The 21,736-nt window shown below is 37.2% G+C and overlaps 1 protein-coding gene across 4 annotated transcripts in view; it reads left to right on the forward strand.

The window, feature by feature from the left end:
- fhod1 (formin homology 2 domain containing 1) overlaps positions 1 to 21,174 on the forward strand; it is a 48,311-nt gene extending 27,137 nt beyond the window's left edge. Inside the window, exons 11-26 of one of the 4 annotated variants that reach the window (XM_015368583.2) lie at positions 5,739 to 5,846; positions 7,372 to 7,461; positions 8,002 to 8,025; positions 8,991 to 9,044; positions 10,397 to 10,575; positions 11,778 to 11,879; positions 13,297 to 14,246; positions 14,608 to 14,763; positions 15,785 to 15,967; positions 17,472 to 17,591; positions 17,797 to 17,958; positions 18,161 to 18,351; positions 18,614 to 18,806; positions 19,251 to 19,410; positions 19,720 to 19,896; positions 20,917 to 21,174. In XM_015368583.2, coding sequence (XP_015224069.2) covers positions 5,739 to 5,846; positions 7,372 to 7,461; positions 8,002 to 8,025; positions 8,991 to 9,044; positions 10,397 to 10,575; positions 11,778 to 11,879; positions 13,297 to 14,246; positions 14,608 to 14,763; positions 15,785 to 15,967; positions 17,472 to 17,591; positions 17,797 to 17,958; positions 18,161 to 18,351; positions 18,614 to 18,806; positions 19,251 to 19,410; positions 19,720 to 19,896; positions 20,917 to 20,996 — 2,929 coding nt within the window. In that variant the 3' untranslated portion in view covers positions 20,997 to 21,174. The remainder of the gene's footprint in view (positions 1 to 5,738; positions 5,847 to 7,371; positions 7,462 to 8,001; positions 8,026 to 8,990; positions 9,045 to 10,396; positions 10,576 to 11,777; positions 11,880 to 13,296; positions 14,247 to 14,607; positions 14,764 to 15,784; positions 15,968 to 17,471; positions 17,592 to 17,796; positions 17,959 to 18,160; positions 18,352 to 18,613; positions 18,807 to 19,250; positions 19,411 to 19,719; positions 19,897 to 20,916) is intronic. The other 3 variants (XM_015368584.2, XM_015368587.2, XM_015368585.2) reach the window with 3 other exon arrangements.
- Positions 21,175 to 21,736: the final 562 nt, after the last annotated feature.

Below are 21,736 nucleotides of genomic sequence, written 5' to 3' on the forward strand. Positions count from 1 at the left end.
GCATTTTAAAGATGAAACTTCCAACACCAAAATAGACCACTTTCATGCCATTAAAACTTATAAAGTCAAGTTTTAAAAGAGCAATATTACAAACATCTCTTTGTGTATTATTTCATAGATCTCTAATCATTCTTTGATTGTTCTACTGCTGTTTGTCTTCTGTGTTTTTTACTGTTGATATAGATATTCATCAATGATCAGAAAAAAAAGACATTTCAGAACAATGTGAAGAAAGCACTAAGAAGTCCTAGGGATATTATTCTCTTTTAAAATTGAAAGTTGATTTATCTTCAACTATTTAAATATATTAATTTTGGAAAATAATTTTGATAAAGGACACTTTCTCAGTTTCCTGAATCTGCTGAACTGGGAGACTGAGCTTAAAGAATGACCCAGGATAGAACTGAACCCTCTGAGATGGCATTTTCAGAAAAAAAGCAGAGAGAGGAAGTGTGTGTAGTAATGTCTGATTTCGAGGAGTACTCTTTGGATGAGCATTTAAGATGGCAGGCAAAATTGATTTCCTCGATGTGTACTGCTTAAAAACATTTACTGTAGCTGATTGTGGTTCACACAAATTTGTATTTATTATTAACGTTACTAATTTAACATTGCATTGCAGGGTTGAGCCTATTTGCACAAAGTTTGCACTTTGTAAGATGTTTATTGGCTCAGTGTGTGAGAAAGTACAGTGGACTCCGGAATTATTGGCACCTCTTGATAAATATAAAGAAAAAAAACAGTATAAAACCAATGATGAGTTAATTAAACAATGAAATATATTTCCAACATAAGGAATTAATTATCCTGAATTAATAATTCAATAGGATCAACCAAGATGAAAAATATATTATATTATAATAGATTATATTTCCTCAAATTAAAAGAAACAATTATTGACACCCCTGTTTTTAGTACTTGGTGGAGCCTCCCTTGGCAAGGATAATGGCAGTAAGTCTTTACCTGTAATGCTTTATCAGGTTGTTGAACACATTGGAAGGGATCCTAGACCATTCCTCAATGCAGAACCTTTCCAGATCCTTGAGGTTTGTTGTTGTGCTCTTAAGGACAGCCCTCATTAGCTCAGACCACAGGCTTTCAATAGGGTTGAAGTCAGGGCACAGACGGCCATGGCAAAAAAGAATTCATGATGCCATCGATCTTAACAAGGCAGCAAAACGGCCCCAGAGCAGATACCACACCATATTTTACAGTATGTGATTCTCTTTTTGGTATATTCATCCCTCTTCTTACGCCAAGCATACCTGTGATGACTGTGGCCAAAATGTTCAATTTTAGTCTCATCTGACCACAGCGGCAGCTGCCAGTCAAAGTGCCAATAGTGTTTGGCAAACTTCAGGCTCTTCAATTTTTTCCTCCACAACAGTAGTGGCTTTCTTTTGGCAACCCTTCCAAATAAATTGTTTCTATGGACGTGTCATCTAATAGTCGTTTTTGAGATGGGATGACTCCATGATGCGACCAATCCTTGTATTTCTTTAACTGAAACCTGTGGATTTTGTTTGCCATGCTCACCATCCTTCTCACTGTGCATGGGGACAAGATGGGCTTGCATCCTCTTCCTGGAAAATTAACCACTGTTCCAGTGGTGTTGATTTTTTTAATTATTGTTCTGACAGCTGATATTGTTATTTTTAAGGTTTTACTTATTTCATGTACCCATTATTTGCTTTGTAAAGGTCACCAGTGGTCTGCCAAATTCTGTTAGTTTTTTTACCTTCCCCATGCTGATTGATGACAAAAGGTTTTTCTGTTTGTGTTTAGTCATTTTTAAACCCTAGGGAAACAGGAAGTTGCTAAATTAGGTAATAGAACCCATATCTCCCTGCAATTCACAACTGGCAGCCTACAGAAGCTAAGCAAGTGTGAGTCCAATCAGTACCTGGATGCAAGACCTCCTGGGAAAAACTGAGGTTGTTGCTGGAAGAGGTGTTAGTGGGGCCAGTTGGAGGCGCTCACCCTGCGGTGTGTGTGGGTCTTAATGCCCCAGTATAGTGACGGGGGACGCTATGCTGTAAAAAGGCTCTGTCTTGAAAAGATTTGAGGTGTTACCCCGGCATCCTAGTCAAAATCCCCATTGTCCATTACCAATCATGACCTCCTAATAATCCCCATCTATGAATTGGCTTCATCACTCTGTTCTCCTCCCCACTGATAGCTGATATGTGGTGAGTGTTCTGGCGCACTATGGCTGCCGTCGCATCATCCAGGTGGGGCTCCACACTGGTGGTGGTGGAGGGGATCCCCATTACCTGTAAAGTGCTTTGAGTGAAGTGTCCAGAAAAGCACTATATAAGTGTAAGCAATTATTATTATTAATTGTTGAGGTACACACATTAGTTCCTTAAGACAAAATTGAACTCAAACAAGTATACATTTATTATGATTTCAGATGTGTTTGTCTTTGAATGGATATTGAAGGGTGCCAATAATTTAGGCACATATGTTTTTTTAGGTAAAACAGCATTACTTGTTTACAATTGAACAGTGAAATTAAAAAGATTTAGAAAAAAGGGACACATATTCCCCTAACACATGAGTATTAAATATCTGTCATTATCGATGTGGTTTATTTTATTATGACTTTTTTCTTTATATTTACCAAGGGGTGCCAAGTCCTCTGCAGGTGTTTGTAATCTAAACCATGTTCCTGTTGAGATCAGAGTAAGGTTCTGGGCTGTGTAAGCTTTTAATACAGTCCTCACTTTGCTTTGAAAAGTATTTACTGTGAAAATCTTTTTCTGCACATTACACTTGGACAGAATGTTAATATTTTATCAGCATCTCTGCCTCTGTCATATTTATATTTTTTTGTTTTGATAAAGGAGAGTGCTGAATTATTTTGTTTTGCTACTGATTTACATAGCACCAGCATTACAGAAGTCACTAAGTTCAGTCTCTAGGTTTATCGACAAGACTACTTTCAGTAAGTGTTTGGTAATGTTTTCAATGCCTGGAACAACAGAAGCCCTTGTATTTCTGCCTGTGACTAATATGACTAATGTTGATATTCTGCTGAACACCCAAAATGCTCACTAAGGCACAAAAGTATACATCAAAGACTGTGGGCAGGCAGAACCACTGCTGTGTGCACGTATGAGAGAAACAAATCAAGAAGGACAAGGGTATTTTATGTCATTTTCCATATGTGGTAAAAATCTGTCTACAGTTGCATTTGTTTTATTACATAAAAACCGGCTGTGTACACAGCTGGACCCAGGGTTTTAAAGTCAATGAATTACTGTATAAAGTCCAATAATACAATACAAAATTGTTAAATGTGTCTAATTTACTATTAAAATAATGAGATTTTACATCATTTACATTGCATAATTTATTTATTACATAATTTATAAGACTGAAGTAGAACCGTAGTACAGTATATTAAACTTCACATCACATTCTGGAAGAATATTTCAAGTAAATCACGTTGCAATGCTTTTTTAAAAAGTAAACATTTTCTTACTTAATAAACGTACACTATACAGTTTGTACAAAGAAATTTGTGCATCATATGTTAGATAGTTGTATTTTACTGAGCATTACAAAGAGCTACAATTTGTAAATGTAACTCTTTGTAGATTGTTCTCAAATTTTAGATGATCCACTTCTTAATGACGATGAATAAGGGTCTTACTAGTCATGTTCTATATAACGCCGTGACACTTTAAAGCTGTGGTCCCTGAGGCATCAGTGTTTCCATGTGTAAGTTAGTGACACTCCTTTGGACTCTGCTTCAGTTGGGATCAAAAACCAAGGGCTTGTTCTTGGTGACTCAGCAGGGAAAGTTACTGATGCTTAGTTTAAATCTTAGTCTTGCATGACTAAAAGTGTCTGCTGTTTAACGTATTTTGCTTTACTCATCTAGAATGCTTTGTCGTATATGAAGCCAAGTCTTGCCCTTGGGCTGAGATGAGCGGCATACAGTTGAGGTATAATCGACCTCATTGTGTAAGGTTAGAGTCTCAGTGGTGAGTCTGTCTTCAGCTAGAAATCAGTGTGACATGCACAGTGCAATTTCCCAGATGTTTCCTATGTCTTATAATGACATTAGAGGTAAGAATAGGTGTCTTCGTGTAGAGATAAACTCAACACTGCTCTATACTCCTCTGCATAGTATGGAAAATGCTATAAGTGCTACAGTATCTCTGCCCAGGGGCCCTTCTTTACTGTTTTTGCTACGTTTCTGGGGATTTTCTTTTATGCAGAAACAGTCATTCTGACTGTCATGTTAAAATCTTGTACAACTCTTGGATCCTTAGTTCTTCAGCCCACCCACAGTATCATAAACTACATAACGTAAATGGATGAAACTTACAAAGTGTTTTTCCACTAACTTCTTTTTCAAATACTTTGTAGCACTTTAAAAGATATGTCAGAGTGGTTTTATTTCAAATTTGTTTAATGGAAAATAAGCCTTGAAAAATGAATTACTGTGCTAAATGAGTCTATGTAGCACTTGTCCTAAGTAAGTTACACATCAATGTAGCACATTTATGTATAAATCGTGTTAAACTTCTCCATGTCCCCTTGATCAATGTCTGAACTGGCAAAAGGGGCTCAAGTTAATCTTGGAGTAAAACATAATTCGGCCCAGTTTTTGGGAGACCAGTCGCTTGCAGAGGAAGTCAAATGTCTTAAGTGTGACTGTCAGTGTGCCTGTTATATGAAGCCCACCAATGCTGTTATTTGACATGTTAGGTCAGCGTGATATTTTACCCTTTTTATATACTTGTGTGCTTTCATCAAATTTTGTATTTTTTATTAATTCAAAATTTGGTATATTAATTTATTTTACTTATTTATAGTTGAAATGCCAAATTATTTGAACCTGAATATTCTATTTATTATAAGATTGAAACTATTCTGACTCATAATTATGAAAGTGCAGATTTATCTGTGTGTTTGCCTCTTTGACTAGTACATACCTTTCTAAGAATAGCTTGTGAAAATTAAAACATTTTATTCTTTTGACAGACCTGTGGTATTCCATGAGGAAAAGTTGTTCTTGGAAGCCTCACTTTATTCTCTATATAAACTGACAAAAAATGTCTCCAAAACGGTTGTGCATATGTATTCGAGTTGCCCAGAATCTGGGCTCCAGCAGTCAAAACATATTTCTGCTCAGGCTCATTTTCTGTAGTGTGGGCTGGCATCAACAGTATCAAAAAAAAAACAAAAGCTACCATAAAATAATTCATCAATGACCAAAAATGAAAAACACTGCATAATTTCTTTATTTGGCCTTGAATCTCTGCCTGTTGCTTTGCTTGCTTTTTGTTGTTTTCTGCTTTGTGATTTTACACCTGAATATTCAGGAATGGATTAAAGATAGCTTGTTGTAGTCTATAACTGAATTCAATGCCTTGTTCTATTCAGGCCACCTTATAATAGTTCTGGATCTTCACTTAGATTATAGATCTGAGGCCCACTATAGTTCTATTGGAAAGTGCTCTGATGCTTATATCTACCAATGAAGGTTTTATGTTCCATAATCTGCCATTTCTGGTAACACTGCTGTCCTTGTGTACTTCTTGTTTAAGGTTTCCTTATTTCTGGGTCTGGGTGTATTTCTAACCTTATTTTTACAGTCATGCACTTAAGGGCGTTGAATTCTCCTATTTGCTAACTTTCTCTCACTAACAGCCATCCCCCTTCACTGACATCACTGCTTCATCATGCAGATCATTTTTTCACACTCCTGGTCCTTTCACTAGGGGGCGCTCTTTCGTCAGTCATTATGTGTCACCTGTGGGAATTTCTAGAAGGTCAAAGTTTTCTAGCAGTGGGTCCATAGCAGAAGAGCCTTCTCCATCATCCTCAAGGTGTGTATGGATGTCTTTCCATCTCCATTCCCCTGTAATGTCAACTGGGTGAGCTTCTCATTTCTATTAGGAGTACACAAGGGTAAAACAAGGTACATGAATAAAATCTTGTAATGAGAAAATTTACTTAAGCCAGGCTTTTAGCAAAAAGACTTTTGTTAAATAATTGACTATGCCTAAAACAGGACTTGGGATATGGGCTCCTTATGTAATGTTAGATGTCCCTTTTGTGAGCAAACTACTGGAGTTGCAGAAGCAGACCATAGGAACAGACACATTTGGACACTTCCCAGTTTGATGTAAAGGTTGTTATTTGACAAGTTTAAGCTATTGCATTTACTTCAGTTTCCATTTGTAATTGTAGCAGTGTATTTGAAATAACCTTGCTGAATGTTAGATGTTTGGAAAAACATTAATTTTCCATTATGTAAATCAGGACAAAGAATGTAAAGAATATAGTGAAATCTAGAAGACAATTTGAGAGAGAAACTGATTAATGTTGCTACCACAATATATTTTTTAACATGTAAGATTGGTTCTTTTAGACCGTTAAGAGGATTTTGTAGTGAAGGAGCTATTTTAACATTATCATAATATTAACAAATAACATTTAAGATTAACATATAAGAAGAACTATAATTGAGTTATACTCACTGTATGAGCAGAACCGTTTCAGTCCTTTTCAAAGACTAGAAGTGTCATCAATGTCGTATATCTTTATTCATGGTTGTGTTCAGGTTTTCCAGGTTTCAGTAAACCAAAGCATTGTTTCCCCTCAGAGGAAATTAACCAGATTGCCATTGTAAAACTAAATTATGGTATTGCTTTTGGATAAGACGCTCTCTTCTGAAGAGTCCTTACTGTACAGTATGTGCAAATGACTTGTAATTCTGGACAGCTGAGCTGGCACAGGATGCCACTGGGGTGTTTTGGCACTGTAGGAATTGCTAGGAAAACTCCAGCAGAAGCCTGGTCTCTTCCTAGTCCCAGAGTGCTTCCTAGTCTCCTGTTGTCAGAACTCATGTAATCCTTCTAATTGTGTAAATCTGTACATAGATTTGCAATCAAACTGATGTAATTATCTCCATGTTCATGTGGCAGAACATCTGTGAAATGTAATACATACTGTATGAATGAATAGATGAATGCTTTGATTTGGAGCATTTGTAAGCTATCATTTTTACTTTTTTCTATAAAAATATGACTGAATATATTTACATTTGTAAAGGAGATTGGTAAAGAACAGATTTGCAATTTGTCCTTTTATTATCTTTAAAAAGTTGTCTGAGCTAATCGTGTTCCATGCTGAGTCTGGGAGCTGTTTGGCACTGGCAGTGAAAGACAGCCTCTGTGTTTTAGTAACAACAAATGGGTCAGAGGAGAGCCGAGCTGGTGGAGAGAGCTGACAGGAAACGGTTTTGTCTGGAGACTTTTAAGGACTCTGGATGGAGATTTCCGCAGATTTTTGTTAGACTTGTACTTCGTCACTGCGTTGGCTCCAGCTGAGTTTTTATACTGTTTTCAGCATCGCTCCTGCAAACTCATCTGTCCCTGAGAACAAGTCCCAGGCTGTCCCAGAGAAGGAGAACCGAAGTGAAGGCAGAGGATTTTTCAAGTAAGTAGCTGAATCTCTGATGCCTGTCAGGTGCAATTCTACTGCACTGTTAAGTTTATTTTTATTCTACTAATGTGTAGTAAATATTTTGACACTCAATATATGGCTAAAATAAAAATCTTCATTTCTTTTCTTGTTTTAATTAGACTTTTCATTGATATATGTATTTGATCTGATCTTAACAATTGCCAAGTGGTTTACAGGGAAAATGGATTTTCAGCAGTGCCTGCAGTTTCCAATTTTAGTGCCTGTTTCACCACAGATGTGAAACCGAGGTTGTATATTAACATCTAATATTGTATATTAGATGTTGTATATTAACAAAATAATTTCTATTTTGATCTGACACCTTTAATGTGTGTCTGTTCTTTGGTGCGCCTCATCTATTCTTTTTCTTACAAATGTCCTGGACATCTGTTTTATTTACATTTTCTTCTTTCTTTCTTTTCCCTTATAATGTTTGGCTCAAATCCTAATCTCTTTCCTTGCTGTTCTGCAATCCAACATTCCTGTCTGCTTCAAACCCCTTTCCTTTTACAGACTACATGGAACTGACTCTGTTTGGTAAGTAGTAACAGCACGGCCAAGGAATGTAGTTCTGTAAGGTATTATTACTTTGAAATAATCTGAAACTTTGTAATTGAAAGAGACATGAAAGAGTTTGTTCATAGAGTGCTAAAATGTAATTAACTTGTAATGCTGTAAAAGATAAAGATAAAGGAGGAATGAAATGCGTTTTTTTAATCACAGTTAAATTGCATCTGAAACAAATCATTTGTGTTTTTATTTCTGATGTGTTTTTCATAAAGAATACTTACCAGTTCTAAATACAATTGTCTACAAGTAAAATGTAAATGGGAATAATGTTCCTTTGCCAGTGTAGAGATAATTGCAGGATTGTCTGCCACAATTGGAGTGGATCAGAAATTATTATTTACAGTTAGAATTTTTTTTTTAATTGTCGGATAAGTTCAAGGATTTCTTGAACTACTTAATTTTTTTTTCTAGACTTTCATCCCTTGTAGAGCTATCACATTAGTCACATTATTTCATTTTCAGAAATCCTTATCTTTCCAATCAGCATTTTAGTATAATAACAATATTTAGTGCTGCTGGGGTCTTGACCACCTTCTCTAGAGATAGCCATCTGAAACCTTGAGTAAGGAAACTCCGAGGTCTGATCCAGTCTGTACAGAGGCTGTCCCACTGCTGTGCTGTAGTTCTTCTCCCAGTCCTTTTTCAGCTTCCTTTCCCAATGTTTCTAACCAGGAGATATACTGTATGCAAATAACTGGATAAAGATACAATGCATACTCGATGTACTGCACAGTTGTTAAGAATGTTAAATAAGATTGACCCAAGTTAAAACAAAATACAGAGTCCTTTCAGTTGATCATAAAATAGACATTAATACCACAAAACATTTGAATATTTTTAAGCATTTTTAAAGTGCAGTAAAACATTGAATAATCTCTAAAGAAAGCAATATTGGTGACCTTTTGTGTTTAAAATGAAATGTTTTTCCCCAGGCCAGAGGAGGTTTATAATGTAAATTTGGACAAACCTGTCCTAAGAAAGCTTGAGTAAGTACAGAACTGGAGTGTAAAGGTGGTTGTTGATTTTTCTCTGCATGAAGCTGTCCAGGATCAGTGGGGTGTGATGCTTCAGCGTGTGAAAATATGGAGTAACATCAGATTTTACCCAGTAAAAAGCATTTGCCATTTATCAGTTCTTTTCTGTATAAATTAAATGTGTATAAGAATAAAAAAAATTAAATTACTCGGATTCAAATTTGTATTTTAATTACCTCAAAATGAGAATATAAATTTCTAAATTTGCATTGTTAATGTATAACACTATACAGTATATGCAGCTTACAGATTGTCCTCATTGTTTACCCTCGCAGAAATAAACACTTAATTTCTGTTATGGTATTTGAAGAAATGCATTGGAATTATGTGGACAGGCTAACTGAGAGATGGTGAAGTGCTGTTTTGAAACTTTTATGTGGGTAAAAACAGGCTTCATTCAGAGAACCCACACCTCAGCAAGGACAGAGCGTCCCAGCCCAGCTGCTCTCAGTGCAGATTTGGAGAGAATCCTCCTGCCTCAGTTACCTTGGCTTGTTTGCGTGAAGTGATCTGGCTGAAGGGTTTAACAAGGCTTTTGGTGGTGGGGATCGATCTCTGGCAGCGTGTGAAGTGTTTGCTAATGCTGGAATTGTTAATCAGGCTCATTGCTTGTACGGGTGGGGTGTATTTTTTGTTCCACAAGTTTTTCAATGCTCTTTTAAAGGGTACTCATGGAAAGATCATGATAAAACTCTTAGAAATAGCAGTGGATGTAAGTTTCAGTGATGGCTGGAAAGGGTTTTATTTTTATTTTTTGCAGTACAGTATATATAGTAGTATATACAGTGCTCCACATGGACTTGTGTCTTTTCATTTGCTCTAAGTTTAGCTTCAGCTGAATATTAATTTATCTCTTTCGTACTTTCTGTACAAAATAAAGACACATGCAATACTCATCACTCCTTAAACGAGCACTTTACTTACGAGCAATCACTAAAACAAGCGATACATCTACATACGAACTGTTATAGGAGTTTTCATCCTTGTTGATACAAGCTCCAGATATGTTGCTGTCTTAACTATCTGAACAGATATTGTAAGGTTATTATACAAGTTATGGTCTAGAGTAATATTTTGAATACAATTTTTTTTAAAATATTGATTCAGGTATTTTAACATTTCATGCAATTAAATGTTTCAATTTAATTATGAGTACTATAAATTTTTCTGGAGAGACTCTGTAAATCATCCTTGAAAGAGCATTAATAGCATTGAACACAAGAGGAGTGGGCTGTTAAGTTTCCATGTACAGTACCATCAAAGTTCAGGTGCAGTGATCTGTGCTTTGTCACAAACTTTTGCAGAGGGAATTTCTTGCGAAACCTGGCTGCGACCCACTGGGAAAAGAGGACAAAAGTATTGTCCTCCTTCAAAACCAGGCAAGAGGAGCCAGTGTCCCAGGAAGAGTGGCATTCTCCGGATGTTGTGGTCACGTCTCCCAGGGGTTCTGGCTTGGGGGTTGGCTCAACCTCTTGCTCTGCAGGTACAGTACATGCCCCTCTGACAAACACAACCTTTTTATCATTAATTTTAACTCAAGATCCTCTGCTGCACACATGAGAAATTTAGAGTGTGATTCGTATCCTTCTCAAACAAGTAAGAACAGATTTGCATTTATGAATTAAAATACATTGCTTGAGTGAATATAGTTTTAAAATGAAAACAAATGTTGTAGCTTTTAAGTATTATAAATAACTTCTATCTGCCTACAGCTGCCTGTTTGGTTTATGTAACTGAACTCCTGTTCATTAGCAGCAATGAGTGACATTCTGAGCTGAGATTAGCAAGAGGTTTTCCGATGTTCTTGTGAATCATTAAACCAAGCAGTGATTATTGCAACCAAGTGAGTACATTTAGTGAATGAAGCAATGAAGCTGTGATAGAAGAACAGTTTTGGCAGAGAACCGAGAAGTTACAGAAAACATTTACTCATTGATGGAAAATATGCTTATGGATACAACAGGTGATGATCATGATCTAAAACTGCAGCTTCCGAAGCCCTTTAACTACTGAATTTTTTATAAAACAATTTAAAGCAATAATACAAAAACAGTGTAGGTCATGAGCAGTCCTGTCATTAATCCCATCATGCACTACTGGGTCTGTTAGCTGAGTGTTTTCCTTAGAGCTCAAAAGTTGTAGGTGGGCTTTATGAAGACTTACGAAATATGGTACTATATTAATTTTCTTCCTAGTGCAGTATGAAAGAATAACTTTGTAGCTCTCCATTTTACAACTAGAAAAACATTTAAAAGTAGAAATATTAAGTGAAGGAATGGAACCGGAAATTTTATGGCTTTTTTGTTTTAATAGATGCTTTTGGTTTCACTTAACTGTACAAATGGTTCACACATCAGAAACCCTCTTTGAAAGGCAGGTGACAGTTTAACTCCAAGGTCCATACCTTTGTAACATATCTGTTTTGGCCATCAAATTTAAGGGAGGCTAAATCACAAAAATCCCCATTACCAAATATTCAGGTGTTGGAGACTACAGAGACCAAAGCTCTTTTTTCTGAAAGTGGCTGAAAATCAAGTGTTGAGTTAAAGGTGTACACGTTATGAGCAAAGCAGTTTAGTTGCAGTGGCAATCAGATACTTGTAGAGTATCTGTGTCAGAGTGAGCTACTAGTACAGGCAGATCTATGTATTCTTAGAGAGTTCATGTGCCATGTTTGTCCTGTAGGGAGTGAACAGCAGGACGAGAGGGTGAGCCAGAGAGAACCCAGCTCCTCCTCCAGTGCTCTGGACCAGCCTGGCGATAGACAGGTGGCACAGAATGAGCAAGGCAAGCGATTTGATCTTCTTCCCTACTATTTATTGTTCTGTCCCTTTCATTTCAGTGTTTCTCAAATACCATTCCATTCCTTTTGTTTTTCCTGGACAACTTTCAAAACTATTCACAATAAGCAAGATTAGCTCCTCTTTTTCTAAATCCATGTTTGTGTAATGACCCAAACTTTTTTTATTTCAGAGTAATATGTGACTGAACAATTTCATCTGAAGCAAAAATTATTTTTTTTAATATAATTTGGTTTAAGGAAATATTAAAATAAAGTTTGGTAAATGGACAGTCTTTGTACTGCTTCTTATATTTTCATTTTCTTTCCAGTTTTAAACTCTTCATCCTGATATTTGAGTAATCGATTTTATAATGAAGAAGGTAAAATGAAATTGTATAGTAAGGAGGTATTGTTTTAGAAAATGAGAAATGTTTAGAAGGAGTGAGTTGCTTTGCTTAAATCGCTTGGGTGAGGTGTTGACGTAAAAGTGCCTTGAGAGATCCACTACAATCTGTAACACAGCTTCCTCTGATCTGGAAGGATTTCTGTTTAATGAAGAAAAAGCTATTTTACTCAAAACCCATTATTACCTTTTTTACTTTCAGATTAATTAGACATTTAGTTATACAAAATCTTAAAATGTAAAGATCAAAAGCCTAGAAATGTAAAATCTTTTAAAAGGTTCTATGCTGATTTTTAAAAACTAATTTTACATGCAGTGAATAATCTTAATCAAGTCTTCTATTTGTTTTCATTTGGGGGCTCAAGTCAGATTGATAAAAATCTCATGTTTTTGTGGATGGCAGCCAGATAATAAAGTCACCAACTACACCCTTGCCTGGAGGTAGAAAAATTACAGTAATTATACAGCAAGCATGTAAATTGTTTAGAGTAGGAGGTCAAAAAATGAAACATCTCAAATTGCTTAGAGATTAGTTCACTCTGCAGCGAAGCGAGTAGCTAGCTGCTACCTTTTTAAAAGAGATGGTGGCTTGTGGAAACACTGAGGTTTATCACCATGTTGGACATTTAACAGGCAAGTATATTCAATTTTGATTAATTCTGTCATTTTTGTCAGGTGTGTCTATGTGGAAGAGTTGACAAGCCTGGTTCCAGTTGTAGAATGGCTTGATGCTAATCATTGTTAGTTTAAAAATGTATTGAAATATGAAAGCCATTACACTATTTAATGTATAAATCCTACATACAAGATATATTAAACCTGTAAGAAACTCAGTAACTCATAATTGTCAGTTTCCTGCATCTGAAAAAAGTCAGATTGAAGTTGAAGTTTACCACAAAAGTAATTGAGCTTCAAAATCCATTAAAATGATTTAAGGCTTTTAAAATAATGTAAGAGTTTGTTATATATGAGGTACTACAGCAATATTCTTTGATTAGTTTTTCACCTTCCGGACCTAGGAGGAACTGTCCAGCGGCAGAGTAGCCAGGAACAGCACAGCACCCTCTCCAGTGACACAAAGTTCATGCTGGACATGCTGTTTTCCAAGAACAAGGGTGACGCAATGGTTCCCCAAGAGTTAGAGAACCATATGGATGAAGAAGAGGAGAAGAAAGGTGGTGAGGAGGGCAGCATTCAGGGGAACCAGCTGCTCTCTAGCATTGAGAGCCTGGTCAACCGCCTTTCCTGCCAGGAATCTCAGCCCCAGCCAGACAGCCAGCGCAGGGCTGAACTAGAGGGGATGGGGGCTGCTGCAAGGGCAGCAAGGGAGCACTTTGCTGAGGAACCACAGCACAGGAAGTTGCGTGCGCAGTACAGCATCGATGCAGAAATCCACTCCAGGAGCCTGGAGAAGACCCAGATGACCCCACTGTCTCGGGATGGTGAGGTAGCTTGGGACCGACTGGAGACAGGCACCAGAGAGCTGAAGATCAAGGACCTGGACTTTTCTGACCTGCTAGAGGAGGAGGACATTGATGTTCTGGAAATGGACAACTTTAAAAGCAGCTTGCCCAGTGGGGGCTCCGGGCTTCCGCTACCTCCTCCACCCCCGCCTCCATCTAGCAATTCTGGAGCTCCACCACCTCCCCCACTCCCTCCAGGTGGTCCTGGCCTCTGCCCTCCTCCCCCTCCACCTCCACCCCCACCAGGGGACCCTTCTGCCCTGTCTCTCCCTCCACCCCCTCCTGGCCACCCCCCTGCACTCCCCTCACAGCCCTCTGAATCTGCCTTTTCCAAGAAGAGGAAAACGGTGAAGCTCTTCTGGAAGGAGCTCAAGCAGCCGGACACCCCCAGGAAGTGCAAATTTGGGCGAGGGACAGTGTGGGCCTCCCTGGATAAAGTGATGGTGGACACAGCAAAGCTGGAGCACCTGTTTGAGTCCAAAGCCAAAGAACTGCCTACAGTCAAGGTATTCCCTAGCAATGCTTGCTAAATCAGCCTGCCAGCTGGCTAGGAAAGGTGTGATAAGAGAACAGGAAAAATTAATGGTAACTTGAAGTAGAACATAATTATTCAATAAAATCTAAAACACTTCTGCCAACACTGCTGCTGAGTGCTTTTGATTGTTACTTGCTTATTTAATTATTTTATTACATATTATTGTACAACCAAAGAACAAATTGAAATGTAAGTAATCTTTATATTTATTAAACTAGATATTTTGTGCTTGTCTATGTAATGTTGGAAGTACAATTGGAAAGTGTTAAGATTGATGTTCATCTGTGCTGATGTTGTGAAACTCATCAGATGTGCCTTTTCTTTGGTTTCAGAAAGGAGGTGAAGGAAAGAAAACTGAGATACTTGTGCTTGACCCCAAGAGAAGCAATGCAATTAACATTGGAATGACAGTGTTACCCCCAAAACACATCATTAAAACTGCCATTCTGAACTTTGATGAATTTGCAATTAACAAGGAGGGCATTGAGGTAGGAGTAATGCTATTTTGCAATCGGCTTACAACCCTGTCGTTACTCTGTTATTGAATACTGCTCTCTACATTCCACTTTGAATAAGATGTCTGTCCTTTATTTTTTATTAAGATGAAGCAGGCGTATATCTGAAGTAAAAGTTCATTTTGGTCTTGGTGATTTTGAGAAACTTACCATCAAAAATGAGTGCAGCCTGGAAATGGCAGTGAGCAAGATGTCAAATTCATTATTTAAACCCAGTTTTGTCTTTCCTATTTGTTATTGTTTATTACTTATTAATTTTTAAGAATGAGTTTCAAATTTGAGTGAAAAATTATTAGATTAATTTCATGGTGTAGTGTTGTAGAAACACATTCAAATCTGTGACTGTCACTAATGACTTTGATTACTAATAAACTCTTTAACCATTTATGGTTAATCAATTCTGTCGGGACTGCAGTGTCATGTCAGACACTGGACTGTAGAACCAAGGTGAACACTGGACAGAGGTTCTCTCCCAAAAAGTTGTTTGCCTTGAATTTGCCACATTCAACATGCACACTCAGAAAAGTTCTCTTTTGTGTATAAAAGCTGCTTATTTATTTTTCATTTCTTATTTTATATTGAAACATTATGTCTTTACTTGTAGCTGAATCATTATTCTATGACTTTATCTCACTCATTTGAAAAATCTGTAAAATTGATAATTGTGAATATTTAATAAACATATATGGACACCTTGTTTAAAACAATAATTTGATAACCTAATAATATCAGAATATTAGAACACAGTTGGTGGAAGACCTGTCTGGACTTCTAGGTCCCACTGCCCATAAGTATTGTTGTACAACAATGAAATATTTTATTTTCCTATCAAAGCTTTTTCACAGGAAATGAGCCCTTAATGTTTTACACAAAAAAAATTAAGACCATGAAGTGTTAAAGACCATTTAAGTTGCTCATCAGAGACAATGTTGGCAGACCAAAGTGACGTCAGTATTACACATAATCCCAATATTCTTGAACTGACTGTTCATAGAAAATCCTGACCATGACTCCTACGGATGAGGAAAAGCAGAAGATTCAAGAGGCGCAGCTGGCCAATCCGGACATGCCTCTGGGGACTGCAGAACAGTTCCTTCTCACACTCTCGTCCATCAGCGGCCTGACGTCCAGGCTGCAGCTCTGGGCCTTCAAGCTCAACTATGAAGCCCTGGAAAAGGTCAGCGATAGTTAGGACTTTCCCTCTGACGGAGAAGGAGCTTCCTTACATATTTTTGCTGCTGCATCTGTGATAGTCTTCATAAAAGCACAAGAAAAGCTACAAATGAGAGGAGGCCATTTAGCTCACTTGACTTCTAGTAGTTGGTACATGTTTCAGTGTTGATTGTGAACAAATTTATAGAGATGACTTTGCCATTCTTTTAGGATTTTGAAGACTGGTTGGATTGGTTTGAAGAAGGATTGGTTTCCCTCGTAATGTTCTCTGTTGGAAACTGAGAGGATGCAATTGTTTCAGCCTGTCAGTGTTCAAAATGTTTTTAACCCACAAAAATATTTGGTTGCTCTTTTCTGCACTCATTCCAAATAACTATTTTTCAGAGCATAATAATAATTACACAGTTGTCTAAAGGAGGTCTTACTGCTGCAATTTGTTTCTTAAGGAATTCTAGGGCTTTTATCTTATTTGTGTATGCTTTACATTTGCTACAGTATATTTATAATAACACTTTATTTACTCATCATGGGGCCTGTTGTTGATTTCATCCTGGGTAAACAATGACTGCTGTTTGTCTTCTGTGTTTTTTACTGTTGATATAGATATTCATCAATGATCAGAAAAAAAAGACATTTCAGAACAATGTGAAGAAAGCACTAAGAAGTCCTAGGAATATTATTCTCTTTTAAAATTGAAAGTTGATTTATCTTCAACTATTTAAATATATTAATTTTGGAAAATAATTTTGATAAAGGACACTTTCTCAGTTTCCTGAATCTGCTGAACTGGGAGACTGAGCTTAAAGAATGACCCAGGATAGAACTGAACCCTCTGAGATGGCATTTTCAGAAAAAAAGCAGAGAGAGGAAGTGTGTGTAGTAATGTCTGATTTCGAGGAGTACTCTTTGGATGAGCATTTAAGATAGCAGGCAAAATTGATTTCCTCGATGTGTACTGCTTAAAAACATTTACTGTAGCTGATTGTGGTTCACACAAATTTGTATTTATTATTAACGTTACTAATTTAACATTGCATTGCAGGGTTGAGCCTGCAATGAGTAAAGTTCTCCATCTCAATGCTGTATGTATTGACATTTAGACATTACAGGTAAAATGTATGGGATTAAATTGGGTTAAATTTGAAAAAATACTTTCAATCAACTAGATACTTTCCACCGTAAAGTTTACTGTATAAAATAAATTGACAGTAAATGTCTGTTAGTGTTCATTAGATTTTCAGAGATTTTTTTAACTCTGATAGATTTAAAGGCATTATTTCAAACCAGTTTTCCTAAGTGTAATATCATTCACTAATCAACATCAACAACAGATGGAGTTGTTGAGATATTATCAATTTACTGTATATATGAAGTGAGATCTTTCACTTTATAAAATCTGGTGTCATGTCATAAAAACTAGTATGTCAATTACGTTTTCTACATGTCTGTTTCATTGTTTTTAATTCTGTACCTATATGGTTGATTCCTGTTTGGGGTTTGTGTTCTAGGAGATTGCAGAGCCTCTGTTTGATCTTAAACTGGGAATGGAGCAGCTGGCAAAGAACATAACCTTCAAACACATCCTCGCTACACTTCTGGCCATTGGAAACTTTCTGAACAGTTCAAGTGTAAGATCTGTTCCTGTACTGAATACATTAACAACAGTTTATGACTGAAACCTTAGCTCAGCTTGAGACATTACTGGTCTATGAAATATAATGATGGGGTATCTTATACTACTAAAAAAAAGTTTTTAAAATAGGCCTGAACATATCTGGTGCTTCAGTAATTTACAGAAATGGTGTATACTGACCTGTTTGATTTTTCTTGAAGGCAAAGGGCTTTGAGCTGAGTTACCTGGAGAAGGTGTCAGAGGTTAAAGACACAGTGCACAGACAGTCTCTTCTGCACCACACATGCAATTTTGTAGTGGAGAAATTTCCTGACACGTCTGACTTGTATTCAGAAATCGCAGCCATTACACGATCAGCCAAAGTGAGTATTATCAATACTATTATAAATACTAACCTGAAAGCAGAAACTATCATTTTTTCCCCTTTGTAAACATTTCTTGGTATAATTAGCCACAAATATTGTAATACTTTTAAACTGATTTTCCATCTGTGGTTCTATGGTTTCCATCTAAGCTTCGGATGCAGCTACATCTTGATGTTGAGATTTTGATGTTTTTCTCTAGGTTGATTTTGACCAACTGTCAGAGAACCTGTTGCAGCTAGAGAGGAAGTGCAAGGCATCATGGGATAACCTTAAGGTGATTGCAAAGCATGAGACCAAGGCTGTTCTGAAGAACAAGATGACAGAGTTCCTAAAGGACTGCACTGAGAGGATCATCATCCTAAAGGTTGTTCACAGACGGATCATTAACAGGTGTGAACTGCCATGCATCTGTGAAAAAAGGCTGGTGGCAGGATTTTTGTTTACTAATGGCACAAAATGGTAACTGAGATTATTACAAGTTTAAGGTATTTTGTCATTCTTTGGTCTGAAAATAAAATACAAGTACTATACAGTCAAAACTTTACCTGTATGACAAAGGAAATTTTGTTCCTGGGCTAATTGTACAGAACTGTTCTACTAAACTTGAGTGTTCAGTTGGTGTATAAAGGTAGGCATGAACTAATTCCCACAGGTTCCACTCCTTCTTGCTGTACCTGGGCCAGCCCTCTAACTCTGTTCGGGACATCAAGGTCACCCAGTTCTGCAGGATCATCAGCGAGTTTTCCCTGGAGTACCGCACCAGTAGGGAGAGGGTGCTGCAGCAGAAACGGAAACGAGCAGCGTATCGTGAGAGGAATAAGACACGTGGCAAATTGATCACAGAGGTTAGAGCAGCAGATTGGGCTTCTAGAAACTGGGGCATTCCTGCTTAACATGGTTGTGGTGGAGAGGAATCCCCATTACCTGTAAAGCGCTTTGAGTGGAGTGTCAAGAAAAGTGCTATATAAGTGTAAGCAATTATTATTATTATTATTATTATTATTATTATTATTATTATTATTATTCACTTGCAGTGAATGTTTATTAAATTAATATCAATTTTACACTAAAAAGTATAATCTATTTACTGAATCTACTTGAAGGACAATGTGTGAGAATAAAGATTTCTTTGCTGCTGATTTAATCACCAGTTGAACATTTCTGTGAATGTGAAAATGAGCACTGTCCCAGGTGCTGCCAGCTGTTACAGCTGGCCCTGGGGACTGGGTGATGTGATGTCTTGGCTTTTGCACTGTTAAAGAGGTTGCAGTGATGATGCTGTGTTTCAGACCGAGAAGTTCTCTGGTGCAGCCAGTGCCCAGCAGAACAGTGCAGTGCCGGCATCCCAGGCAGCAGAGCCAGACCAGGCAGGCGAGGAGCACGAGAACATGAAGAACCTGCTGACCACCAGCAATGACAGTGGGATGCGCCGGACCCGGGCAACAAGGAGTAAGAGCGCCATCTGGTGCTTGAGGCTGAGATGCTAATCTAGATTTGCCTAAACTAACCTCTTTGTTGTTGTTGTTCATAGCTAAAACACTTACCTTCCAAGAACCAGAATCATTAAGTGACTTCTTACTAAAGACAAATAATATCAAAATAATTTTAACTTTTAACAACAGTGGTTGCAGATTTTTAAGACTTTGAAAGAGTCTATAATTCTAAAATATATTCTCCAAACGTCAGATATGTGATTAGGTAGATTGAGATTCAGTGAAAACAAATGTTTAGATATTTGTTTTTTCTGGTTTTAATGAGGTCTAGGAATGGTCAGTGCATCGAGTATCACAATAACAAAAGAGGACAGTCCAGGTTCGCAAGATGATGCAACAGATGAAATTATGGATCGCTTAGTGAAGTCTGTAACGCAAAACCCCAGTGAGAGGCCATCAACTCCCAAAACACGCAAAAGGTCCCGTGCCAACAGGAAATCCTGTGAGTATGAAGTGCTGCTTGTTGACAGAGCAGCCTCAAACATCTGCATCTCTCAGGCTGGCAACACAGTCACTCAAAGACATACACCTTTCACTTCACTCACACTCAGCACACTTCTGCTTACAATACTATAAACGGTACCATTAAGGAAAAGGACAGATCACGTGTTGTCAAGTCATGTACAGGAAGTAGTACATTATACTGTAAGCTCATTCATAATGTAAACAGATATTAGGTATATAATAAAATGTGCTTTAGTGAATGTGAATCCAAACTTTTCTGTTTATTGTTCCTGACAGGAAGCATTACTTACTGTATAATGGGAAGCTTTAGTCATAGAAACAGACTAGAGAACAATACTACTACTTCATAAAGACTTCAGCTCTTAATGCTTATTACTTTTTTTAAAATTCTTCTGGTTCTGAGCACTATATTTTCATAAGTCCAGTTATATTTTAAAGTCTAATTTATTCGGTAAGGCCAAAGTCCATAGCTTAAGGTCAGAACAGTAGTGCCCACAGATTTGAACCTACAGTCTAGCTGTTATGAGTCTAAAGACCCTAACCACACTGCTGCCTTCAGTTCATATCCACATGATCTTTAGCATGTGTGTACCCTTTAGCTACCACATTCTCCAATTTGTTGTAATTATGGGAGTGTTTCCTTCCTGTGTGGTGTGCAGCAGATAAGGTATGGAAGATGAGAGGAACAGTAGCTTTCAGTAGGCCAGTCTAACTTCGCAGCTTTACTCAGAACATTAATTATGGTAAGACATAAACACTTAAGTCCCCTGGTACCTGTTGACATCAGTTACAATACATAAAAGCTACAGTTTACAACTTTGAGTTTGCAGACTTATTTATTTCTCCACAGTATACACTGTTTTAGCTGTTCTGTGTGCAGTTACCTGAATTTAATTCCTACTGGTGTGAATTGTAACCCTTTAATAAAATGATCTAACCTGTGGCTTTTCTGCTAGGGGGTTGTGACAGTGCCCTGATTATTGTGTTCTGTCCCCAGTGCGGAGGACTCTGAAGAGTGGACTGTCCCCGGATATGGCCCAGGCTCTTGGGCTGAGCCAGCCCACCGAGGATCTGTGAGACCAGCAGAGCACAGAGTCAAAAGAGAAAAAAGACAAACTCACTTTGAAATGCTGAGGGTTTGAGAACATGTTTAATAATGTTCTGAGCATTAGGCAACTTAAAAGACCCAACAAACATGCTAGAAGGACAAAGAACCAATAACCTTTGTGAATTTAATAAACCTTGAAGACCTAAAGTAGTGTAGTGTCTTTAATACTGAAACTGGTCTTTTTCAGCATCATGTCCTTATTGAATCTAAACATGTTATCAATAAATAACCATCGCATGGCAGAACCTACAGTAAAAGGCTTTGAAGATTTACTATTTTACTATATAAATAGGATAAAGTGTTTTAATTGTAAAAACGTTTTCAGATGCTAACCTGTTGTATAAGTTATAAGCGCTTTGAGAAGCCACCTTTAAAGGCACTATATAAAATAACGTTTATTATTATTATTATTATTATTATTATAAGTTGCTTGAATATTTTGTAAACATAAGAAAAGATGGTTTTGTAAAGTATGTTTACTGAATTTGATTCCTGAATATTTTATTTTGTAGTTTTGGTATTGTTTAGAAGTAGTTCTCAGGATCCTGGTTCAGTTACTGATATTTTTGCTATTTAGTGAATGTCTTTTAAGCAGTCCATCTAGTTTTGTAGTACTCCTAAATTGAAACTATCTCTAAAAGTTCTTTAAACCCTTAAGCTTCTCTTAATGGAGGATGTATGAAGACATATAAACTAGATCACATTCAAA

This window comes from Lepisosteus oculatus, chromosome 20 (genome assembly GCF_040954835.1).
Source record: "Lepisosteus oculatus isolate fLepOcu1 chromosome 20, fLepOcu1.hap2, whole genome shotgun sequence".
Lineage (NCBI taxonomy): Eukaryota > Metazoa > Chordata > Actinopteri > Semionotiformes > Lepisosteidae > Lepisosteus > Lepisosteus oculatus.